The sequence below is a fragment of the Punica granatum genome, chromosome 8, assembly GCF_007655135.1.
Source record: "Punica granatum isolate Tunisia-2019 chromosome 8, ASM765513v2, whole genome shotgun sequence".
Classification (NCBI taxonomy): domain Eukaryota; kingdom Viridiplantae; phylum Streptophyta; class Magnoliopsida; order Myrtales; family Lythraceae; genus Punica; species Punica granatum.
This window is the reverse complement of record NC_045134.1, coordinates 5,103,053-5,130,415: the sequence shown is the minus strand read 5'-3', so window position 1 is coordinate 5,130,415 and position 27,363 is coordinate 5,103,053. Positions and strand designations below refer to the sequence as shown.

General features: G+C 36.6%; 2 protein-coding genes across 3 annotated transcripts; both read right to left on the bottom strand.

Moving 5' to 3' along the window:
* Window positions 1-5,310: 5,310 nt before the first annotated feature.
* Window positions 5,311-10,520, bottom strand: LOC116187095. Of its 2 annotated transcripts, XM_031515691.1 has the most exons (10): window positions 10,380-10,520; window positions 9,613-9,711; window positions 8,842-8,931; window positions 8,119-8,200; window positions 7,234-7,938; window positions 6,664-6,896; window positions 6,438-6,554; window positions 6,209-6,325; window positions 6,025-6,111; window positions 5,311-5,934 (listed from the first exon to the last, which is right to left on the bottom strand). In XM_031515691.1, exons 3-10 carry the CDS (start codon window positions 8,908-8,910, stop codon window positions 5,476-5,478), a joined length of 1,869 nt encoding a protein of 622 aa, XP_031371551.1. In that variant the 5' UTR covers window positions 8,911-8,931; window positions 9,613-9,711; window positions 10,380-10,520; the 3' UTR covers window positions 5,311-5,475. The 2 variants fall into 2 exon arrangements, with proteins under 2 accessions (XP_031371551.1, XP_031371552.1); XM_031515692.1 differs by lacking the exons at window positions 9,613-9,711; window positions 10,380-10,520 and having other exon boundaries at window positions 8,119-8,295.
* Window positions 10,521-13,631: 3,111 nt separating this feature from the next.
* On the bottom strand, window positions 13,632-16,519 carry LOC116187507 (12-oxophytodienoate reductase 3-like). Its single transcript, XM_031516253.1, has 4 exons — window positions 16,438-16,519; window positions 16,135-16,275; window positions 15,880-16,010; window positions 13,632-14,494 (listed from the first exon to the last, which is right to left on the bottom strand). Exons 1-4 carry the CDS (start codon window positions 16,488-16,490, stop codon window positions 13,692-13,694), a joined length of 1,128 nt encoding a protein of 375 aa, XP_031372113.1. The 5' UTR covers window positions 16,491-16,519; the 3' UTR covers window positions 13,632-13,691.
* Window positions 16,520-27,363: the final 10,844 nt, after the last annotated feature.

Sequence of the window (27,363 nt, the reverse complement as noted above, 5' to 3'; positions counted from 1 at the left end):
TTACATGGAGATCAGGGGTGATTATTTGTTCGGAGAGTGGGAAATTTTGTTTAATTTTATTTTTTAAAAATTGGACGCATTTTTATGGGGCAAAAATATTATATATTATTAAATTACTATATATATATATATATGTAAGTTATTGTAAGATATAAGATATCGAATGCACCTAACATATGCCAATTTACTTAGGTGCATTACGGACCCATATTTTTCCACCACGCCGCACATTTCGTGTTGATTTTAAGGAATTTTTGCATCATCGAAAAAATGCACCTAAGTAAATTGGCAATCGTGCGTCTGGTATGATGTTGTATGAAAGGGCCTATGCTACTCAGAGGTTTTATTCATCTTTTACCTCTTCTTCTTTATATGGTTATTGATGAAGGGCCTAGCGCTTAGGCATGCAGGTGGGAATGGCCTCTTTCTGATAGCTGATAGGGCAATTCGTCTATTCTATCTGCTTTGTAGGCTTTCACAGGATATGCACCTTCCTCTCTAAGGGGGGGGAGAGGAGAGTGGGATAAGTGGGCTTCTCTCACCTTACTCTTTTTAGAGTGATTTTGCGATTAGCGTTTGTCCTCTTGGAAATGCAATTTTCATGTACCAAACTATCGCATGTTCTTTCCATAGTAGCTTTTTATAATAAATGCATAAGAAATCTTCTGGGGAAAAAAATGGATGGCATTGTTGTTGTTGTTGTTTTTTTTCTATCCCTGCAAGCGATATATAGGAGAAGTGGTCTCTAGGGAGGGATAGCTAGATTATGTGTAATCCTCGTTGTTTCTATTTTTCAAGTATTTCTTAGGATATGTCGTGTAAATACATGCACATATTTATGTATCTTGATATATATAGCACGATATATATCCTTCACGAATACGCAAATGGAAAGGTTTTTTCGTATTCATAATATTAGTTCACGTGTTATTACCAAAAGTAGATAGAGATTCCGCGCGTTGTGCAAAAATAAAATCATTCGACGATATAAATTATTTTTGCAACTGATAATCGTAAAAGGAATTTTAAAATAATAAAGCGGTATAGTTGAAAAATATAGAATTAAATTGTGATACGCACATGGAATTGATTGACTTTTATATAAAACAAGGTTGCATTCAATTGGTTCCAGAATCCAAAAGAACCACAACAGATGGAACCCAAAAAGGAGGAGAAGTCAAAGAGGATGATGACGCAGAGATGGAAGGATGCGAAAAATCGATTCTTGGGTTACATTGATTGAGTTGAATGTTAGATTTTTTTTCTTTCTTCTGATTTTTCATTTTTTGATTTTGAAAATTATGACATTGTTTTCCTTTTTTAATTTGTATTTGACCGTCCAGTTCGATTTCCAAATAATTTTGACCCGGAATCAATTCATTTTCGGGTGCGATTGAGCATAACCAAAAAATTCACACAAAAATATAAAAAATAATAGCGTGGGTAAAGAATTATCATTCTACACAATTATGACCGCGTAAAATATGGTCAATAACTATAACTAAGTATTTCTTTAGTCGCCACTATAAAATTCTTAATGAAGATTCATATGAGGAAGAAGGGAAGAGGGTGGGGCGGTGAATTAAAGAAAATGTCAAGAAAGGAAGCTTCTTGATTAAAGAAAGAAATCAAAGCCCCTAGAAGGAAGAAATTGCTTAATTTCAGCATTCCAACATTCGGGTCTTCCTTAGCAATTAATGGCGTCGAGAATCGCCATAATTATTGCTAACTGTAAAAGTTTCTCTCCCAATGTATTATGTTGAGGTAGTATCATACTCAAAATATGCTGTATTAAGGAAGAACCAATATGATCAACTAAAGTTAGATATATTCATAACAATTGTTCACGTGATTAACAGAGTTTACTGCATTCTAATCGATTAATCCTTATTGCTGTATTCTAATCGATTAATCCTCATACCATAGTACGATATAATATATTACCTAAGAATTTTTCCTCTCTCTCAGTCACCTGGAAAAAACAGAAAAGTGATTCCCTTCTCTCTTTTTGGATTGGATTTGGTCACTTCACTGCCGGGGGTTCGAAGAGATCAGCCGTTTGCGAAGTGGATCCGCAACTTCACCTTGGCCGACTCCCTTCCCCGGGACCAACCAGAGTAGCAGACCCGTTGGTTGCTCATAGAACCCGGTCTAAACCGGACGGACCGCTTCTTGGGAAGACACCGGCCCCAATTTGATGGTAATGGACCTAAAATTAGCCCAAGCCGGTGCTTCGTTCAATCCAAGCCCATCAAGGAGAAAAAGGAAAAAATAAATAATGGAAAAATGTGTAAAAAATTCGGATTTCCAAGACTATATATACTAGCGTTGGAGGCTCGTGCACGCACGGGGTGGTGTGATTAACTATACGCATTATGGTGTTTGTATATTTGCATGTTAGTATATCTAGACTAGGGAAAATAACTCTCAAAATCATGAACTTTTAACTTTGTTTCGAGATCTACCCTTTTTTTCATCGATCAAGTTATCACATCTACCAAAATTAATAGTTTCCGCTAATTTGGATGTTACCATCGTTGATGAGGAAACATAATCCGACATGGCATTTGTTTTTATCTATAAAATTACGAACTTATAAGTTTTTCCCATATCTATCTTCTTCTTCTTTTTTTTTTTATAAAATCACAAACTTATTTTTCATTAATTATTTCAAAAATATTTATCCGTTTTTTAAATTCCTAAGTATATTTGCTTCTAGGTGTATTTATTAATTAGTCTTACTTGGTTTCAGTATAAGTCGGTTTTATAGATATTTAATGCTCGTATGATTTAAAACTTTAAATCAGTTTTGTATCTTGCAATAGTGTCATCACAAGGTATGGCCAACCATGGCCCAAATATAACTTATAAATGCATGCCTAAATGTCACAACCCAAATCAAACCATGACCAACTGCATCCTGTGATGTCACTATCATAAAATACGAAACCGAACCATTCCAACAATGAGTTTAAAACCAACTTCGATTTTTAAATTTCAAGTCAAACTAATTAATAAATACACTTGGAAAGCAAATATTCTTAGGAATTAAAAACAAATCATATTAGAAGGGATAAACATTTTAGAAATAATTAATGGACATGTTAGAAAAAAAATAAAGGTAGATATGAGATTAAAAAGAACTTAAAAGTTTGCATTTTTATGGAGAAAAATAAATGCCATGTTAGATTTCATTTGCCATGTCAGCAAGATTAACGTCTAAATCAGCAAAAATTGTTAATTTTGGTAGATATGGAAACATAGTGAAAGGTTGTGATTTTACAAGTAAAAAAAAAATTGTAGGTTTGAAACAAAGTTGAAAGTTTGTAATTTTCTGAGTTATTTCTTCTCTTTTTTTTTAGTGGAAGGGTTATTTTTTCTGTAGATTATATGGTTTGATACAACTAATTATGTACAGTTTAAAGTTAGGAGCTAATTTCCAAAAGAAATAGAAGGTCAATGAGTTTTTCTAATTGATGATAAAATTAATATGATAATATGGGTACTATGCAAAAGACAGCTCAATGTTTTACGTGACCCTAGCTAATTATGTATTTATTTTTAGCCACAATCGACCAACTCAATTGTAAAATGTTAATCATAATACTTTCCCTGAAAATTGCATTTTCTATTGAATTCTCCTTTTTTTTCTTAGTCATTAAACAGCCCGAATTCTTTACCTGGATTGCTGATTCTAATTTTTCTCCTTTTCTCTTTTAGTTATGTAATTATTTAAAGTGTAATAATATTATTTCTTTCATTTTCCTTTTGACTTTATTTTTCTTCATGAAATTCCTCAAACTTCGATAGAAAATACCTCTAGAATATTCTTGAAGGTATTGCTCTATAATTACAACAAAATATCTGCATGGAAAGTGGTTGATAATATTCTATTTTGGTTTACTTAAATGCATGATGATTGCTATTGATTTTTTTTTTGTTGATAGTGTGCTTTAATGCAATACATGGTGGACGTCCAATCCACTTTCAGGCCAAAAACAAATTTAGGACCCGTGTACTTTTAGAAAACTAATTTTTATTTTTCTTTTCTACTTTCTTTTTTAAAAAATTTACTAAATTTATTTCTCTACTGAAAAATATCAAAATATGTTTACTAATGTTAAAGTTAGAAAATCATTGTTCCTAATAAATCAATTACTAATTTAGTATCGGGATTGAAATCTTGTGAAAATAAATAATGATTAATGAATAAGAAAGAAAAGTCATAAATTAAATATTAGAAAGTAGAACGAATTGGCTAATGGAAAATTAGATTACTAAAAAATGAGTTTATCTAATCTCTACACAAATTTGAATACTGTAAAAGAAAATTTTCTTTAAAAAAATCATTTCAATTTTATGTAAGTAAACACATTTTTTTATAACTCTCTACTTTTTAGAAAATTTTTAGAAAAATTAAAAAATTATCCGAAAGTAAATAGACCCTTGCCCTTTGCAATCTTAGGATTTACTATCTATTAAACTATCACTTTACTTATTTGTACAATTTATTAGAATCTAGTAATAACAGGTATGACTTCTCTTTTGAGCTCAGGAACAGACACCTACGTTCTCTATCCATCTTTTTTTCCGGTGAGAAGAAGGTTGATCGGAGGCAGCACTAGAAGACCCAGAAGAGAGATGGGTCATAATGGAAGGTAGCAAGTAAGATAAGATTTAAGTACGGAGAACGGAGATCCCGTAGGCCTTTTCAATGTCACGATTCTTGCGATCAGTGATGCTTCCGTGATTGGGGCCGGATCCCTTTTTTGTTTGCCTGTCAGAAGCATGCCATTCCACATCGGGACGAATCGCTAACTGCCGACGCTTCACGAAGGCCAATATCTGGTGGTAAGGTCTGTCGATGAACCTTCGATGCTCAGGATCAACAACGTAAGCCTCGAGTGCCCCGAGGTTATGAAGGACCCAATGGAAAGTTCTCTTATCCTATCGACATGACGCCCATGATTGGAGAAAAGAATGATCAGATTAAAGGACAGATACAGAAACATGTCAGACAAAAATTCTACGAAAAAACAACAAGCGAAATGTGATGGTGTCAAATTGCGATCTAGACAACAGGATCAATAAGGATCGAGAACGTTGATGGCATTCAGGAAGACGCAGGAGACTTCTCGAGGAATGGTCAGAAGCGCTATTACGATTGATTAACCATATGAAAACTTTATGACTCAGTTCATTATATGTGCGATGTTGTAGGTCTAGTCAGTACGAGAACAGACCACACACAAATAAGTTGCAGCGTTGCTAGCAAGTCCGATAATAAGGAGACGACACGAAGGTTGGGGATCGAAATCAACATATTTTATCAGAACTTGGACAAGGTTTCTTGTTCCTCTGTGCCACGTGCCTTGAGGACAATGAATCGAGAACTATTAATCTTTCCTGAATATGATTACAGAAGATCACAAAATCAGGTAAAAATTTCGTCATAATTATCGTTCAATGTGAAGGTCAAATAGTCGGCCTAAGAAAGCTAGGTACTTGGCTTGACACTCCAAGGGGCATGTCGAAAATGATTTCTGCATTTTCCTTCCCAGACGAGCACCTGCTTTGAACTATTTCGAGAGTTTCAGTAACCACGGAGCTTTCCAAAACTGCCTTTTCTGATCTTTGTCTGCCAGTTTCTTCATCCTTGGTTTCATCTTGCATGGGCAATGATAACCTAATGGAGTTGGAGCCACGAAGTTGACATGTATTGCTGCTGTGTATCTGATTTGGATGAATTTCTGATGGACTTAATGATGTTTCATGTTCTTCAATCATTGAAGAGCCCCTGTTCTCAAACATAGCCAGTCCTGTGGCGGTCTCATAGTTTGCAGGCAATCCAGAACTCTCAGTGAACGCTAGAGAACCCATCTCTCCTAAAATCAGATCAAGTGAGTGACTTTCCTGGTCCTCAGTCAACATGTCCTGCTTATCAGGAGACAGGAAATACTGTCAGTTTACATCTGAAGTGATTCTCTTGCTCGTTTTCATTTCCAGAAGAAAGTTCTCACTCACCTGGTAAATTTCCATACTCTCTTCCCATGAAGACGGATCTTCAAACTTCCCAAAATTCTCACTATCAGTATTAAGTAACCCTTCATCCTATTTAACAGGAGAAGCAAAGAATGAGAAAAATTGGAAAGCTGTGTGGACATACATTTCTTAAGGGAATGGGAAGGCAAAAAAAAAAAAAATACACCTGAAATTCTACTACTATTCCCTTGGCATTCGTGATATTCTCCTTCTCTATCTCGGTAAGTGGATCTATCAACTCCTCAACTTCTTCAAACTCAATAATCCTCGGTAGACCACCGTCCTATCAAAAGGGAAAGCGTGATAAAATTGACATTTTAGGAGAAATTACGGGATATACTTTTAGACATGAGTTGTGCTGGACATTCAAGCAGGAAAAGCACAATTATTCGAACCTCAGCTGCTTCCACCACATCTCCTTCACCAGATGGTGAGTGCTCCTCCTCTCTCTTGTGAGATGGATCATTGAACTTCCCGAGCTCTTCAAATTCAACATCCAGAGTATCATTATCCTATTGGACACAGGACAGCAGCAGAAGATGAGCGAGGAGAAAATACAAACAATTTATTCACTTTCAGATGAATACAAATGGCGAATTTGCAGGGTGCCAAAGTTCAGACCTCATATGTTTCCACCGCTTTCTCTTCCCCAGCTGCAGTACTTTCCTCCTGCCTTTCTTCAACCGAGGCTGATGCCAACACAGATGATTGTTCCAGATCATATGCCTGGCTCACGGGTACCCAATGCAGCCTGTAGACTCTGGTTGAACCACCAACTCTTAGGAAATCCCCCTCAATCAGCTCCACCCTCTCCCCTGGTTCGATCTTCTTATCCGACACCCATGTCCCATGCACTGGCCATAAACGGAAACCATTAAATTCAACCACCATTACAACCTCATAATCAAAGACTCAAAGCACAAACAAGAGACAAATGGTTAATCCTTCCGATTCGAATTTCATTTTTTAGGCATACACTACTTATGTAATTGTGCATCAATTCTTCAAGGACTGCCTCATTTCGTAAGACAAGAACACCATCAAGAAACTCAATGTCCTATGCCTCAGGTATCGTGCGCACAGCAAATTGATAGTATTTCAAAAGCTGCTCAAATCCCTAAAACTCGAGGAAAACTCAGGAAAGCCTTCACAGAAATGGAATTGACTGAAAATTGAAGGAAATATGAGTACCAGATGATAAATCCATTACACAGAGCTTCTGAGCGGAGGGATTGGAATAAATCTGGTCATGCTGAAAGAGTTTCAAAGAAGTAGGTGTTTTCTTATCGAGAAAAGGATAGTCGGTGTAGCCAATGACTGGGTCATTAGTATAGAAAGTATCTCTGTTGTATGGGTTCAATGGCGCATTGATCTTGAACCGGTAGAGCACGTCAGGATTGGAAATGAACAGGCGACCATATCCAATTAGATCAGCAACGCCATTCTCAAGAGCTTCCATTCCCGACTCTCGAGTAAACCCACCGCTACATACGTATGTACCTTCATAGGCATTCCTCAGAAGACTAATTAGTTGAGCCTCCTCCACTGTGGTCCTCTTACTATTTTCGGATGCCATGAAACGAGGCTGCGTGACATGGAGATAAGCAAGCTTTGGTCCAAGGTCTTCCTGAAGCTTAGTTAGCCTCTTGACGACTTCCAGCCCAAGCTTATGAGGATCAGAATCGACCCCGTCAATATAATCGAAAACAGGTGAAATCCTGATGGCAACACGATCGATACCAATGGCTTCGGCAACTGCTTGAACGACTTCCGTTAGAAACCTGCATCTATTTTCAATTGGTCCACCGTATTCATCCTCCCTATCATTTACCATATCCTTCAGGAACTGATCAATCAGGTAACCATGTGCCCCATGTATCTCAATCCCATCGAAACCTTAAAAAGGAACAGAGTAAATGTTAGATTATCTGAAGCATATAGTATCGAGTATCAACTAATTGAGGATCTAACAGGAAACAGTTATACAAAACAATGTACAGTACAGTAGTTGATAATCATATATAGTGATCAACAATGTTGAAAGCCAAATTAATGTATGCTTGGGCTACGACAAACCTGCCTGGATCGCGTTCACTGCAGCCTGACGAAAATCCTCCACAACCTGCGATATCTTGATGTCTCTAGAGCTTGGGGCTGCCTGTGAAACAACTCTCGGCTTTTGTCAGGCATTACTACTTTCTAATTCTCAGATATGGCCTTGCTTGTGGATGAAACAGGTGCTTTTCCATCAGGCTGATATAATAATGCAATGATACAAAAACGACTCATATATATTACCAACATTATCCGAATTGTAAGCCTGATGCCAACCCACGCAAGCCAAGGTTAGATGACACAGACATCGGTCAAGAGCCCCCATTTCATTCAAGTAGAATGGACATAAATAGTATTTCAAATATTTAAAATATGTAAACATTCAATGGAATAATCACTAGTCAGTGAGTAACTTGCTTAAAAGGCATTTCTATGGAAATTCGGTCGGTCCAAACCATTTCAAGTGCAGAGATATAAACTAGTGGCATCAAGGTCCTAGGAATTGGTATAGACATCTCTCTTTTTTTTTTTTTCTTTAAGATCTTATCAGCACAAAGTCATTCCGTAGACCGTAATCTGTCGAGAATGGATAGCATATGGTTTCTTCCATTGGATGCTTCAAAATATTATCTAATTTGACAGTGCAAACAACATCGGTGCCATGATATTGTTAAGGCACTACTGTCAAATTTAATATTACTGGGGATGGAAATGACAGAAAACTACGGCAAACAGAGTATATACCTCGATGCGATGCTTGGCCAGCATGCCACAATTGACTGAAGATGATGCCTCCTTTGGCATGAACTCCATCCACTACATCTTTCCATGCTTCTATTTGTTCATCGGTGTAGATTCCCGGGACATCCGGAATGCCCCGTTTGGATTCAAAGTTAATTGATTTTAACTTTAACTTTAACTTTAACTCAACACATTACACAACAAAAATACACATTTCCCAATTAAAAAATTTTAACTTTAACTTTAACTCAACACACTACACAACAAAAACACACGCTTCCCAAGTCAAATTTATAATCACAACTCATTTGTTATTTTCCACAATTAAAATTAAAATCAAAATCAAAGTAACTTTAACTTTGAATGCAAACGGCCCCTTTTCTCAAATCAGATGAGAAATATAATTAGTATTTCGAATTCAAAGTTTTTCTGTTCGTCAAAAGAATAAAATGAACAAGACAAAAACTTCGTTAGGCAGTTTCGAATTGTTAATTGATTAATTATGACAGCAAAATAAAATTTTAAAGAAAGACAGGGGGAAGTTGGAATCTTTTTTTGGATGGATCAGTAAAAGGTGGTCTTGTCTGTTAGGAAATGGCTACAAAGAATCCAATGAAGAACTAACTAGTCAATTGCCACTTGCTCCAAGAGTTTTATTTTAAGTTAATTAGCCACCTTTGGTAATTTACTTAAATTTGGTCTACTTAGAAACTTAGAGCTTCCAGTTACAGTAGAAAATGTAAAATGTAGAGCTTGACGAACGAGCACACATACCCGGATGCTGTCTCAGAGATTGCGGTGGCATCAGCGATGAGGAGACCACCTTGTGTAGCGCGTTGGCCATAGTAGACCACCTTGTCATTGGAGCTAGCACTATAGATGAGATCAGTGAGTAAGATGTCGGTCGTCACTTAACTTCAGCCACGATTGGATAGAGAAGTAACCATGTAAATATATTTATTTATATATGTATATATATCAGTCGACACCAAATATGCTGCCATCAGCAGTTGAGTTCCTCATCATGCTAACGACCGATAAGCATAAGGATGAAATTAGAGAATTTTTTACCTCACTTTGCAAAATCAAAGCAATATATGGGTCATATCTAACAATATTGACTTTTTACTCGGCCCAAAAAACAAAAAAAAGAACAATATTAACTTTTTAGATTGGATGATAGCAGTCATTTTAAAATCTAACCCAAATGAACTATTTGACCAAACCCCGCAAATTGTGCACGTGTTTGCAACGAGGTTCCTATTTCTAAAGTTCTTTGAATAACATTCGAACCAAATTTGGAGATGGATGAAAATGAAAACTGATGACATTCAGTCAAAATCTTCCCACATAATTATCGTCTGATTGGCAAATAATCTGTTGGCATAAGGAAGTTATACGATAAATCATGAGACTACGACAGAATGGATCGAGGTGACAAAAACAACTAATGGGCTAACAGGCTAATAGCCTAATCCGACCAATATAACTTAGAAAGATGATTGGACGAAGGAAAATTTACTAAAGATGGATCAACGAACCTGGGGGATAGATTGAAGCTGGCCGTCTGGAGAGGTTTAAACAGATCGGCCATTCTCCCCCTCTCTCACACCTGTCTGTGTCTGTCTATATTTTCAAGAGGAAGATGATTACTGAAGACCAAAGCTTAATTAGATGAAAGGACGAGTTTATAGGAAATGCTGCTAACCAACAGATATTTTAATTATAGGACCACAGAATACTGATGGTTGGTCATTAATTTTAGTTAAGACAAAATTGACAATTTGGTCCTGAAAGATACACCTAACTGCAAATGGGTCCCTAAAATATATTGTGCATACTAGTTAGTCCCAACGTTTGAAACTTTAGAACAAGTTAGTCCTTCCGTTCAATTTTTTTGCAGGACCCTGACGGAATTTGATGACATGGCCGTTATATGTTGATGTGGCTCATTAAGTGCCACAACAGCTTGTCTAGAAGCCCAACCCCCAAAACGAAGAACAAAGTTAGATCCCCTCAAAACTTCCTTCTCGCTCATTTCAAAAACCCTAGTCCAATCATCAAATTCGACTAAACGCCTCAAGAATTCTGCAGTTTAGAGTGTCGCCCGTGATCTTGAGAAGTTGCATTCATGATTGTTGGTGGTTTTCTCGTGAGAAGCTATAGGGATTGTTGCTGCGGGAGTTGGCTCAAAAGATGTTATTTTGCGTTGAACATGGGGAGCAAGTCAGTACATTTGTCTTAATTTTTTCAACTACTGTCTTGATGAAAGTGAATAAGGCATTGTGTTTTGCTGATTGTGATCCCAACAAGTCTCGATTTTGTCTACGGAGGAAAGCGTGCTGAATGTGATTGCTTTGAGTGTTGTAACTAATTTTATTTTTGTCTGCAGGAGTGTGGAATGAGCGATTTAGGTTTATACTTGTTATATTGTTTAGTTTTATGAAGGAATGATGATAAGGTTGGTGAGGAAGATAATCTTGAAGTATATGATCTAGATAGGCAGGAGGACCATTTTGAGTATGAAAGCTTTCATACTGAAGATGTTGGAATAAGAAGATGGAAAGAACATATTGATTTAGACATTTACTGGGATCCAAAAGATATATTTAATGATAATGAAGGTGATGATCAGATTGGTTGAGGGTCCAATGATGCTGAAGGTCATTTGAGTGAAGAAGAAGAGCATCTCGGAGAAGGATCAAAATATGAAAATGGGGAGCAAATACTTGTCAAATTAGCACCAACAGCAGTTGATATGGTCATCTCAAGTGATGAAGAGGAAGGCTATATTTCAGAAGTTAGTGGACATGTGTGTCTCTGATGATGACAAGGGTGAAGAGGAGTTAAAAAAGTATCATGAGTTTGATGAGAATGCCACATTTGGGGAAGTTCAAATACAACTGTACATATTATTCACAAACTTAACTATGTTCAAGAAGCTGTGACAGACCATAATATAGCAATAGGAAGGGTGTTCAAGTTTGTGAAGAATGACAATAAAAGGGTTAGGACAAAGTGCAGATTAGAAGGATGCCAATGGGAGATCTTTTGTTCTTAGAGCAATAAGCACTTTCAAAGTAAAGAAGTTAGTGGAGCCCCATACTTGTGCTAGGAGGTTCAAAAACAAAGTAAGCTAATAAGAACACTATCGACGACCAAGTAAAACCAACTACTAATTAAGTCCTAGAAAACAAGACAAACTAAACAGAAAATAGACAGTACAGCCTTAATACATCAACAAATATATCGAAGTTGAAAACCACTGAGGTCTCTATTCCTATACTTGCTCCTGAGAACATGAACCCAAAGAACATCGAGACGGGTGAGGAGACCACATCCAGTCTTGGCAAGTAAGGCATCATTAAATGATTCAAGACAGCGAAAACCCAAGCCCCCGTGTTCACAAGGTTGCGTTAAGGTATTCCAGTCAATTAAATGAATCCTTCTCCGGTCCGAGTTGCGACCCCCAAATAAAGTTGCGACATAAACTATCAATCTCCTGGCAAACTCCCGTGGGGAACTTTAGGACCTGAATAGAGAAAGAAGGAATTGCATGGATAACCGACTACCTGCTAGAAATGATCTCTACTGACTCTGCCATGGATTATCGGGATACCCAAATACTACCCCGTGGTGGGGGCTGTAGGGAAGGAGGAGACCTACAAAATCCTTCGACGAAGATCGAGGGGAACATTTTTGGAAAAGAAGACCATAGATTTAGCCGGACTCACCTTTTGGCCAGCAGTAGCACAGAAATGATCAAGAATATACAAATAAGGTTCATCTGGGGAACAGAGGCCTCAGCAAAGAGGAGCAAGATCAGAGGGCCCGGCCTGCCAACCTTCATCGGTTTCCACTTCCCAGATTCCACTGCACTACATAAGATTAAATGAGCCAGTCTTTCAATACAGAGAACAAAGATGATTCCACACTCCATCCGACACGAATCAGTGAGCTGGCCATTCCAAAGAACTCGAAAGGAGGCGGAGGTTACACATTCGGCACGAAACTTGCGTGCAAATAAATGCCTTAGGTGGAACACTTTAAATGAACGTGTTTGTTTTATAGTTCCGACATAGCGTGAAAAGAAGTCCCTGTGGACTTATTAGGACTGAGTTCCGGTGGTTATTGAGGATTTTTAAACTTGCTATCAATATCCTCTTCGTTGTTTGAAAGATGCAAACCCTTCAATACCGTCGCACTCCTCCTCATTATCTATGCATATATTGTTCTGTTATGTTCATGTCATGTGCTTTCGTTAACAAGCAAAACATCTTGGAAAATATTAAGAAACATGGCCCCCTGTAGGCCGATGGAAAACAAGTCCAACTTGGAGGCACAGGCCCGATGAGTCGATTCAAACTCGAGCACAATCACGAGTATTTGAAGCGGATACAGAGCTCGAACCTGAGCTTTCTATTACTCGACTACAATAAATATTGTAAAATTTGTCTCATAAATTATACTTCTAAAATGATATTTGCCTGCCTCACCTAATTACCTGCTTCTTCTGTTCAGCTCAACGAAAGTATAAAAAGTAAGACAGGAGAGATATTTTTTTCTTTTTGTATTAATATTTTTAGTTTATTTCTTAAATGAAAAAAAAAGATGAAAATTAAGAAATGAGTCTTAGCATGTGAATTGGCTGCTAAGCACATATTACAATATTTATGGAAGCCTAATAAGCTTACAATTATTATAATTGTACATCCTAAAATATTAAAATAGAAAAAGGCACACAAAAAGCCACAAATTAAATTAAAATGAAATATATATATATATATATATATATATATATATATATATATAAACAAAGACAACTCCCTCGCTGAGGCTTCCTGCCATTAATTTCACTCCCTAAAAAAGGGGTAATCTGTGTACCCAATAACAGGGTCTGAAGTATAGAAAGTCGCTCTGTTGTATTTATTCAATGGTGCATTAATCTTGAACCGGAAGACCAAGTCGGGGTTCGAAATGAAGAGACGGCCATACGATATTAAATCGGCATTTCCATTGACCACATCTTTCATCCCCAGCTCCCGGGTGTAACCGCCACTGCTCATGAAAGTGCCTTGATATGCCCTCCTCCAAGCGTGCATCAGCTTCGCCTCTTCGTCTTCTTCGACTAAATTTTTGGTTCCAGCCAACGTGAACCGAGGTTGGGTCACGTGTAGGTAAGCGAGCTTCAAGCCCAGTTGTTCTTGAAGTGCATTGAGTCTCTCGATGACCGCAAGGCCAAGGTTAAGCGGATCAGAGTCCATGGCGTCCATGAAGTCAATAGCAGGTGAAATTCTAACCCCGACACGACCAACACCGGCCACTGCAACAACTGCTTGCACTATCTCCATCAAGAATCTGCACCGGTTCTCGATCAATCCACCATACTCGTCGGTCCGGTCATTGATTACGTCTTTCAAGAATTGATCTATGAGATAGCCATGAGCCCCATGAATCTCAACTCCATCAAAACCGGCTCGATTGGCATTTATCGCTGCCTGACGATAATCTTCTATTACGTGCGGTATTTCGGATGTCTTTAGGGCACGAGGCTGCGATAGCGGGCCTAGGCTCCTATCTGGCATTATGCCCTTCCATTTATCTGATATGCTCTTGTTCGTTGATGAAATCGGTGCATCGCCTCCAGGCTGATAGACTGAGGAGAAACAGATTTAAAAAATTGGGTAAAAATCCAAATCACAATGTTTTACCAATCTAATATTTTGATAAAAATCTTTTTTTTTTGTAATAATTCAGTACATAATGTTTAAAAATATTGTGATCAACTACATTCCGTCAAAGATTATTGACACTTTCAACATTTTTATGATGTGACATCGCACGTGTATTATTTCACGTCGCACAAATGTATAATAAAAAATTCATTCCCGAGCCCACTTTCCCCTCCTCCTTCTCCCTTTGCTTTTTTCTCTCTGTTATTTTTTTTCCCTTAATATGTCGACTGAATCGGGGGAGGGGCGCCACCGCCGGCGACCCAACCTGTCGAGATCTCGCTGGCATGCTTAGGCCACCAGCGACCCCAACCCCATCCTAGCCGTCGGCGGACTCCATCTCGATTGGAGGTGGGGTCACGGGAGTTGCGCCCCCACCCAGATCGGGAAGAAACCCAGGTCCCAGATTGGGAATTCTGGGGAGAAACATTCACCAACTAAGCAGTTTGGGGCATCCCTCATTCTGCAAGAATTGATCCACACTTTGATACATTCACTTTCTTTTCTAAGGCCCCTATCCCATGCAATCTACACTCGACAGAAGGCTTAATGCTAGCCAAAGTTCTCTCAGCAACTTTTGGATAATTCAAATCTCCATTGTCATTCTTTTTCTTGGTACGACACAGAATTCCCGATCCTAAGACATAATTCAAGACTGGGTTGGGGAAGAAATATATATATTAAAAAAATGAGAGGGAGAAGGAGAGAGAAAGAGGAACAGCAGCTGCCATTGAGGGAGGAGGGACAGCTGCTCCGATGAATGATCTCATGCCTGCCTGCCGGTCTTAGACATGTCGGAGCCTTTCCCTCTCTCTCAGACGAGACGGAGATGAAGACAGAGATAAGAGAGAGACAAGAGAGACAAAGATGAGAGAGAGAGAGAGAGACAGCGGACGGTAAGAGAGAGACAGAGACGAAGGAGAGAGATAAGAGAGGCGAGAGATATTTTTTAGTTTAATTTTTTTATTTTTTTTAATGATTTTATAATTAACTCAAATTTAATAAATGAATTTTTTTATAATATTATTTGTCACGCCACACACACATCAGAAATCACTAACGCCGTTAATGTCTAAGTGACAAAATGTAGTTGATTACAATATTTTTTAAAAGTTATATACTCAATTGTTACAAAAAAAAAAGATTTGTACAGAAGTGTTATATACGTAAAATGTTTTGTATTTGCTTTTTACTCGAAATTTTTTTAAATATATACATATATAAATTTTAATTTTTAAGTGGAATTAAATTGATAAACGGAGAGAAATGTGCACGGTAGCATGGAATAATTATGTAAATGTAAGCGTACCGGTATGGGAAGCACGACCGACGTGCCACAGCTGACAGAAAATGAAGCCACCCTTGACATGAACACCATCGACGACCTCCTTCCAAGCTTTGACTTGTTCTTCTGTGTAAATCCCGGGAGTTTGCGGAGTGCTGTATTCCATCAATCGACTTAATTAGCCATGAAATAACCATCAACTTGTATCATCATTCTTTAAGAAAATGATATATGTATGTTTATGAAAATACTATGAAACTAGTTTTCGAAAGTATTTACCCGGCAGCTGTGTCCGAGATGAGGGTGCCTTCGGTAATGAGGAGTCCGCCGGGGGTCGTCCTCTGAGTATAGTACTCGACATGAGCTGCCGACGGAATGCCATTCATCGCTCGACATCTCGTCAGGGGTGCTAGCACGATCCTGTAATATTATTAATCATTAAGTAATGGCAAAATCGCTGACAATCATAGATTGCTTCTACAAAATTGAAGAAGAAGAAGAAGAAAAGGAGAAATAATTCATATACGTGAATAAACACATATACGTATGCATGTATATGCACGGATCAGTCAATGTACGGACCTGTGGGAGAGGTTGAAGTTGCCCAGCTTGTACGGAGTAAATAGGTCTGCCATATCTCTTTGGCTTTCTCGGATAAGAAGATAATTCGATTGATCAATGTGAGACAAGAGAATGAACTTTCCGATAGTTATATATGTGTGTGTATGCCTATGTGTGATGACATATATGAAGACGTAAGCGTCAATTTGATTTCAATGCGACTTCAATTTGACGTAAGCTTTTCTGCCTAATTCCGTCTAGAAGAGAAGATATTATGGGAAGATTTTCTTTCTATTGTATTTATGTACATATATATGTATACCATAATTAGGATAGCTTATTTAAGACGTAGACTGTGCTTTCCTTTTATTGATCAAGACTGAGCTGTATACATGCCAATGCAATGAAAGACAAAGGCAAGCTTTTCTGCCCAATTCCTTCTAGAAGGGAAGATATTATGGCAAAATTTTCTTTCTATTGTATTTATGTACATATCTATGTATACCATACTTAGAATAGCCTATTTTAGCCGTAGACTTTGCTTTCCTTTTATTGATCAAGATTGAGTTGTATACATACCAATGGAATGAAAGGCAAATGCAAGCAGGTCAATTGTCAAATGTTAATCATAATATTTTTCCCTAAAAATTGCATTTTCTCGAATTCTCGTTTTTCTTATTGTGTAATTAATTATTCATAACTCTTGTCATTAAACAGCCCGAATTCTTTACCGATTGTTGATTCTCATTTTTCTCCTTTTTCTCTTTTAGTTATGTAAAGTGTAATAATATTATTTCTTTCATATTCCTTTTGAATTTATTTTTCTTCATGAAATTCCTCAAACTTCAATAGAAAATACCTCTAGAATATTCTTGAAGAGGTCGCTCTATAATTACAACAAAATATCTGCATGGAAAGTGGTTAATAATATTCTATGTTGGTGTACTTAAGTGCATGACGATTGCTATTGATTTCTTTTTTCTTTTTGTTTTTGTTGATATTGTACTTTAATGCAATACATGGTGGACGTCCAATCCACTTCAGGCCAAAAACATAATATAATTTTTTAAGACCTGTGTATTTTTAGAGAATTAATTTTTACTTTTCTTTTCTAATTTTTTTCTCATTTGCTAAATTTATTTCTCCACATAAAAATATAATAATATGTTTACTAATGTTAAAGTTAGAAAATCGTTGTTCTTAGTAAGTAAATCACTAATTTAATATCGGGACTAAAATCTTGTGAAAATAAATAGTGATTAATGAATAAGAAAAAAAATTATAAATTTAAAATTAGAAAGTGGAACGAATTGGCTAATGGAAAGTTAGATAACTAAAAAACGAGTTTACCTAATCTCAACACAAATTCGAATATTAAAAAAGAAAAAATTTCTTAGAAAAAGTCATTTCAATTTTATGTAAGTAAACATATTTTTTGTAACTCTCTACTTTTTAGAAAATTTAAAAAAAATTAAAAATTCTCCGAAAGTAAATAGACCCTTACCTTTTGTAATCTTACGATTTACTTTCTGTTAAACTATTACTTTACTTATTTGTACAGTTTATTAGAATCTAGTAATAACGGGTATGACCTCTATTGAAATCTTTTTTTTTTATGAAGATTCTCTATCTTTTTTTCCCCTTGCAATACTGACAATTTAGCAATAATCATTAACAAAATAGAATAGGCAATCAGTTCAGAATATCAACAGTCAGATTAACAAAAAATATAATATTAAAAGTCAAATAGAAAGTTTTTTTTGAAATACGAAAATAGTAAATGTAAAGAATAGTAGTCACAATCTCAATGAGCTAATGAAGATGGGATTGAAAATTATTTACTAAAATACAATCAAATACATCCATCCATTTTCCTCTTTTTATGAATTATAATTCATCTGTAGTTTATTGAAAAGAACTAGAAACATTTTCCAAAAACATTATTGAAAATCGACCGACTATGCATCGGTTGATCCATTTATTCCCCTCACCATATATGTCAAAATGTTTGTCTTAGCACATGAAAAATAATTATTTGGAAGATCTCTCTCATTCCATTGTGGCCTTCACCTCTGATGTCTTGGAAATAAAGGTAACTAAATGAAGCCCATGAAAGACATTACCCAAAACTGATATATAAGGGCCCATGGCCTAACAGCAGGAACAAATGTCCCTTCAAATTCAAATCGAACCCCTTTTCAAGTAACCAAATGCTTATGAATATCCGAGGTACGCAATGTTTTCTGAAATCATGCATTCATCCTTACGACCGATACCCACTTAAGCATCGGAGAGAGGGAAGTCGAGATTTACTCCCGATATTCTCCTTCTTGCAAGTTATCCGAGCATAGAATTCGAAGATGTGTCTTCTTCAAGTAGATTAGACACCCCATCCCTTCAAGACGATATTAGGCACCCCCATTTTCCGAATAACATCATCGGCACTGTCCATGGGAACTTCGATGCCATGAACTCGGCTATCCATGGAGATTCCCCAATTGTCGAATTATGGATTCTAGGTGTCTAAAGAAGGAATTATGGGGTGATCGTTTGGGTGTGTTCTCATAGACGAAAGAAACGACGATGAAGGCCATTTATCTGGCTTTGCCATCATTAATTCGTGAAAATGAGGATCGTGAAGGAGGCCAGCACTGGCAGCGAGCCCCAATAAGATGGAGTGATCAATCAAAAAGGCGGAATGAGAAGGAGGGTTAGCGGAAGCCAAGTTAATTAATTAAGGTTCTTGAGTGGAAGCCATGAACATGGAAGCTGATTTCGTAGAGTCACAGCTGAAATTATTTCTTTCTTTTGTTGTTGAAATGCTCTATTAGTAGCTGAATTGGAATTTCTCTTATAATTGGAATAAATGGTGAAATGGGAGTTGTGTAAGCAATGGTTAAAGGAGTTGGTTGTTTATTATTTAATGATATGCACACCATTGATAGGAGGAACTTACAGGTTGTCTAAGAATTGTTTTCAAACTGGATTTAGTTTTCTTTTTGGAGATCATGAGTAGATCGTGTGTTTGAGTATCCATAATTTGTATGAGCAATTGAGTCTAAATAATCCTTTTCTTTTGAGACTAAGACGAAGTAAATTGGTTTTCCATCTCCTAAACATTACTATTCTCTAAGTTAGCTACCGACTAAGCCCATTTTCTTTCCAATTCATCTCAACCTAAGTCTTGGCAGGTTCGTAGTTTAAGTGCGGTATCCTTGTGAATTGGTTATCTATGGTTTTGGCATGCTTATTCACTGGAGTTACCTCTAAATTTATCCTTATTCTTGGTTAATTCAGTTTGTCTAAGGGTTGTTCTGTTGGTTCAATAGTTAGGTTCGAGGAATTGGATTCTTATTTGGTTAAGGTCTCCAGCTCTAGGTAATTGATTCAAACCTTTTATGAATGATATTCAGCATAATATTTTACATTATTTGGTTGGTTAAATCTTGCTTAGTTGAGTCAAATGAGTGTTAACAAGTGATGTTGATTGCATACATCCACACATTGAGTGAAGTTATTTATTTATATCATGATATATGTTAGTTTGCTTTAAATGGCCAGTTTAGCAGAATCTGGTCCATGATCTTTTGATGAGAGTTTGGTTTGCCATTTGATTTGAGAGATTAGCAATTGTATGTGCCATGTGAGTTGATTTATGAAATGAGTTCATCCTTTCATGGTATAACTTCACTTGGAGTCAGTACCTTCAAGTTGGGTTTTCACCTTTTCTTTTCAAACATTATTGCTGGTTTTGTTGGATTTCTAAATCTGAGTTACTATTTCAGTTTGGGTAAATTTATAAATTTTAAAATACTGGATTCTGGAATAAGGTTGGTTATTTGTTAAAGGAAAGCTAGTTGCTGCCCTAAGTTATCTTTGATTGGAATAACTTATTCATTGCTTATGATAAACGATTGAAGTTGGTTAATTCTCAAGATTCTCAAGGGCAATTAAGTATGAATAAGTTCCTTCTTTCGGGACCAAATGCAACATGTTTTGTTATAAGGAATATATAAACAACATAAGTATGCTTTATAATTTGTTTTCTCGTTATATTTATGATTTATAGAAGTTGACGAGACCGAAAGCAAGCACCCAGAGGGATCGATTCGTTGAGTTATCATTTTGGGAATTGTTTGTGAGTACTATATTCCATTGTGAAATGGTGTATTATAGTTATATAAATTATATAAGAAGAAGATCGTGGTAGTTAGATTAAGGAATCGGTCTTGCTATGTTGTGTTAAAGGATTTGAGAGATATTACCTTTTTATATTTCATTTTGACTTGAGATATGCTGTGTGAATGTATATATTGATTGTATATGAGATATGTTATGATAAGGTGATAACATTGTAGTGTGATTGGGATTGGGGTTGTGTATACTGATGTTGTTTGACTATAGCCATGGGACCGCTGGACCCGGCGGATTACAAAATGGGCTAGATCAGCCACTAGACCCGGTAAAATATAAATAGGGGCCTGATCGGCTGCTAAACCCAGCGAAATATAAATAGGTGTTTAATCGGCCGCTGGACTTGGTGAAATAGAAAAAGGGGCCTAATCAGCCGCTAGACCCGACGGAATATAAATTGAGGTAAACTCTTATTGCCAAAGGTGAATAGGCAGCCCTCGTTTATGAGATATGGCTATTAGGAGTTGAGAGTGATATGAGTGAGACATGCGAGATTACGGTACCGTCTTAGCTTCTCGCAAGGAAATGCGACCCTATAGCTATATATATTGATTGTATTGTATATTGTCTGTCTGGTTTGATTGCTATAGGTGTGATGATTGTTAAGGTTGTCTGAAGTTGTTCTGTGAAAACTGTGTTGTTTGCTAGAGTTTGATTTAGTCAGGGTATGAATGTTAGGTGGTGCTGAGTTAACTGTTAATTCTAATATTATTTTATGGTTACAAAGATAATTGATTGGTTAAGAATGAATTTAGTAATTATTTGTATGTATTGTATAATATGTTGTGTTGGTAAATTAAATGACGGACTTGGGTATGCTAGTATTATCTATATGAACACTTGGTTGGTTAAAAATATGTTCATTACTTAATATTAATTCATTTTACTTTAGAATATAGTACTCACTGAGATGCAACTCATACATTCCATATATTTTTCAGATGAGCTAGGAGCTAGGCTAGCAGTACAAGAAAACTTTTTAGTTATTTAATAGGTATTCTGTTTGTATAGAATGTGTTTGAATATATTACAACCTGAAATTTTTATTGAGTCGGTTTAGTGATGTGGGTGGAAAAAAGTACTCTTTTGGAATATATATATATATATATATATATATATATATATGTGAGAGCTTGCTGGATTGGTTGTATATTTATTGTGGGAATTTATGGAAGGCAGGTTTTTGTGTGAATGATTTATGTGATAATGGATATCGAGGAAATTTAGGGGGAATTCTGCTGAAATTTCGGTTCGTGACAATTTTAGTATCAGAGCATATGTTAGGAGATTCTGTAGACTTAAGTTGATGCTTGATCCCTGAGAAATTTTTTTATAATTGTGGAGATTTTGCTAGGATTTCTTTGAATTCCATGCTGCTTAAACATTTGAGTCGTTGATGCATTGCATTTGTTAGTGAATAAGCATGGGCTTTGGTGTGCTTGTTGAAATTTACATATGCACTGCACAATAGGGCAATTGATACTAAGAAGTTGAGGATTGGAAACATCATTAAACAATTAGGTTTTACATATCAGGTTTTACAGGAGTCATGCAATTCTTTGAGCAAATCGAAGAACTAAATCGGAAAGTAGACGGTTAATATGCAGGAATTTCACTTTTCTGAGCTAGGTAAGAGAGAGACTTGTTCACAGACTGATTTAGTGGATTACTAAATTGGAGAAGTGAGATGCAAGATCTAAATTTGAATAGGATTGGAAGTAAATGTGGCTGAGCTTTAATTGTGATTTCCTTGTTTAGTTGCTATGTTAGTTATTTGATTAGTTTCGGACTTACTTGCTCAATTTACTATGAGAAACTTTTAATATTTTACTAATATATTAATAAGATTTCTCAGAGGTTGATGTTCACTAATTTCTTTTTGCTTGGTCAAAGAATGAGCTTAGGACTTAAGTATACTTTTCGAAATCTATCTACATAGTTATTATAATACTATTAAGATTTAGATAGAAGGAAGTACCTCAGGTTCCCCATTGGTCAAGTTTATCATGAAATCAACGTGAGGATCGATTAAGTATTAGAGTTGAGATGCGTCTCAACTATGCAGATATGATTTCATAAGGATTCTTTACAGATTAGGTTCAAATGTATTCTTTCAAGAAGTTCCTGCGACTTTTGAGCATATATGTCAGATTCATTTTATTGGGATATTTCTTGGAGTATCAATTATTCAACGTTGTCTTTCATCCAGCGTTCTCTGGTTTTGCCAAATGGTGATTCTAGTCTATTTTTCCCTTTATATCTGCAACCAATCAAGGTTTATGTTGCTATGAGGATGATCTAACAAGATTAAGAGAATTGTTGCTCTGCTTACTGAACAAGATCTTACTTGGTTTTCATCATTGATCTTGGAATTCTATTATTGCTTAGCTTCATATTTTTAGTTCGATGATAAGGGCATATTATACTCATATTTTATTGTGCAATTCATGTTAAATTATTATTAATTTTACAGAAATTATAAGAAGTTGGTGCTTAATTATGTGTAATTTGATATTGTAGGTTTTTGAGGACTTAGATGCAATTACGAGCAATATTGAGGAATTTTGCGCAATTTGGAGCCATCCTATATCTTTCGGAAGATCAGATAATGGAGGGACTCATTGCTCTAGATGTGGAGGGGTTGGCCACAACATTAGGAGATGTACTAATGAAGCTACTAATGATGCTCCAAATAAGAAAGGAAAGAAAAGAAAAACTGGAGGGCATTGCATCTGAAATGTCAATATTGAGTATAGAAATTATTTTTACTAAGGTACTGCAATATATAAATCTGTTAGTTATCAATGCCACTACTTGACTTCTTATTTTTATAGGTTCAACAAAGGCCTTTTAGCTCAGGAACGGGAATACTAGCAAACCAAGGACCTGATTGGATGCCTCCAACACCCTTTAATCCATCTCCAAGTCCAAGCACAATTCCATTCAGGCTCCTTGCAACAATGATGGGTAGAGGCAATTGGAGTACTCATGTTTATAGACCCCCTCCTATAAGGCCACAAGTACTTGCACTAGCTTCAACAACTTTAGCATCAACTTCTCATGTCATCTCATCACAATGATCAAACACCATCAGCCCAAGATCAAGCCAAGGATGTCATTTTATTAGTCATTTTGTTACTATTTCATGGGCATTAACTTATGAAGAAACTCAATAAGCTATGTTTTTTTTTTTATGTTGATATGTGGTGTTAGTTGGGATATATCATTTTGTTGTTGATATATGATACTGATTTTGCTAGGATGTAAATTAAATGGAGCATACTGAGCAATAGCTAGTTTTTTTTGTATCCAATTAAATTGACTATGTGACTTGCTCTTCATGGTTAATAGAACATGTTGCTTCTTATCCCAGTTAACTGCTAGTTATAACTACACATATCTTCTTATGTTTGGCGAATGGATGAAAATATGTGACATGGGAGCAATATAATTCTTTCATTACAATGCAAAGCGATGCCTTGTTGCTTACAATATTCCTTACTTAACAAACTGCCATATCCTAAGACAAACACCAACTAAGACTAAAACAATGAGAGAAATCAATATACCACATGCAATCTTCAGCATTTTGTTTTCTTGTTCATACATTTGAATTTTCTTCATCTTCTTCATAAGCTTGTTATCTTGTCCATTTAAAGCTTGTTTCTCAGGAGATGTAAAAGAAGCTCCAATACGAGATCTTGCAATCTACTGCACTTCAAGCTGCTCCTCATTATCAACCCATTCAAAGTATCCACAGGTAAGATCACTTCCCTTCCATCAAGGACAACCAAGAAAATGCCTGCCATAGCTTTGTTTCTGTTGGGAATTGGTGTATGCCCTAGAGGCAATCTATAATCAGTTTTGTAATATGATATCTATTTCATTATAAAACGAGGCATATCTGTTATTGTGTAGATTGCGCTAAATATGATTTTACACAATAATGTCTTTAGAATAGTAGGTTCAATAGGCATCAAGTGTGATTTGATTGTGAGATCCTATAATTACTGAACATTATTCCTAAATGTCCATAGTCAAAGTATTATTGTTAATTAGGACAACGGTAATACGGTTAGACTAGTGTGAGTGTTGATTGATGACCAAATCTCATAGGTCATGGATATGGAGATATCAAATCACACCACATGTATACATTAAGAGTAATGTGTATTGGACTGACCCGCCATGAGATTGCTACATGGGTTGTTACGTGACTGTCATTAGCATATTTCAAAGTGACTATAGTGTAATGGTCCTTTGACTTGAAGTCACCATGGATTCCTACGTGTAATGTCGTATATTTTGATACTGTAAAACGCCACCGTAACTTGCTGGTTATAAAGATAGTTATTGGGTATGCCACAAAGCATGGAAAAAAATGTGAGTGACCAAGATAGGATTTGTCCCTCCTACGAAACGGGAGCGATATCTCACGGCCACTTGGTGGTTAAGTCTAAAAGTGTATGCATACCCAAATGAGTCGATATAATGATATCGAGCTCATTTGCTCTGATAGACTTACCCGGTAAATCAAGAAAGAGAGATATTAAGCCATACAAGGATGTCATCGACCATGCCTTGGGCTCAATAGAGATATAGAGGACAATGGATTATATTACACGGTAATATAGGTCACGAGGTTCGTCGAGAAAATGACTTTCCGATTACTTGAGTAACAGTGATGCATTGCTAGATGCCGCTCACTGTTTGTAATATTAAAATAGAGATTTCGATATTACTATCAACGTAATTGGGAACCTACAGGGTCACACACTACGACTAACTTGACGAGATATTTTGAAACAACAAAATTGTCTAATAAAGATTAGATGATTTATGGTGCGACCGATTAATCGGATATTTAATGAGATTAAATTTGCTGATTAATTAGACCCGATTTATTAGATTTAATGGTGTGCTAAGTGGTTATTTTTATGGAACCACTTGGAGCCAATTATAGAAAGAAACATGGGCCAATTGTATGATAACACTTAGCTATACACATGGACTAATTAAATGATGTCACCTAGACTTACACATGTCACTTGGAGCCTTGATTCTCCTTAATCCCACATCGGTGGGGCTTTGAATTTGTCTTCCCCATATTGCTTATAAAAGGGGCAGCATGCATGTTTAGATATAAGAGATATATATATATACATGTATATGGGTGTACGTGTATAAGTGTAAGGAAATTCAAGTTGAATTGTTCAATTTGAAGTAATCCTACTAGTCTAATAAATTTCGGGTGTCGCATCGGGGTGTTTCTTTCGAGTGTTGGTCGCTAGCACCGCCGATCTCGAAAACTCGTCGACAAAGTCGGTGTGGATACCAGTAGAGGCGTCACGCGTGGGACGCTCGGTCGACAACTTTAAATATTCCAGGTACGCTTTTATTTACTCTTACTCTTCTAGTAGGTCTTGGAATTAGTTTCACGGGTAGGAAATTTTGAATTTCTGTTCCTTTTACGCTTCCGTTAGCCCCGTGGAACTAGCAATTGGTATCAGAGCCTAGCTAGTTAGAATCTGAGTAGATAATAGCATAAAATATGATTTTATGCTTGGTACTCGTGTGATTATGTTTTATATTTGCGGTGCATGACTGTTAGACATGGACAATGTCCTAGTTGTGTTAGTATAATAGTTATGCGTTTGGACTATTATGTAATTGTTACATAATAGTGTATGGTGAGATCGATTAAATGTTAATAAAATCCCTCAAAATATTAAGTCCATATCCTTCCACCATGTAACGCTCGTCAAGACCAAGATTGATGAGTGTGTAGACCTTGCCTTCGCATGATGCCCTCATTTATCCTAGTAAGATGTGGTGTTTACCAGTGGGTCGGACTTAACTGAGCAAGCCTAATAGGATTAGGAGTTCAGAGGCATGTAGTTGGGCATCGATCTACAAGATAGATTTGAATAAAGGAGTTATTCACCCAACTAATCAAGAGTTGCATGTGATGCAATTGGGAAAGTGAGTTCCCTACCTAAATAGCCAGTTTTGGGTGAATCAGCCCTCGCTGACTCAGAGCTTGGTGAGATATGGATCTTGAAGTACTATGAGAATGATATTCTCTGAATCAATGTTCAGGGTCATTGATTTGATATAAATAGTGGGAGCAATATTTAATAGAGTCCTCATTAAATATTGTAGTGTCATAATACTTATTTTGCATATTTTTTTGTGGTAGTTACCATGGCAGGGAGCACCTCTAGTACTTTCTGTTTGCGATCCGTCCTTGATAAGGACGAACTGTCAGGGAATAATTTCCTTGGTTGGTATCGAAACTTGAGAATTGTTCTCACCCAAGAAAAGAAACTATATGTCTTAGAGCAACCTCTTCTTGCGCCACCACCTGACGATGCCCCCCAAGCTGAGAAAGATGCTTATAGTAAGCATCATGATGATGCCGTAAACGTCGGATATCTCATGTTAGTCACCATGGACTCGGAGCTTCAGAAGCAACATGAGAACATGAAGGCGTACGATATGATCGTGCATCTCAGGCAGCTCTATCAAGAGCAGGCCCGACATGAGAGATTCGAGATCTCTAAAGCACTTTTTCAGGCAAGGTTGACTGAGGGTAGCCCGGTGGGTCTTCATGTACTCAAGATGATTGGGTACGTCGAGACTCTGGGAAGACTGGGATTTCCTCTGGGTCAAGAGTTGGCCACAGATTTAGTCCTACAGTCGCTACCCAGCAGTTATAGTCAGTTCATCATGAGCTATAATATGAATGACTAC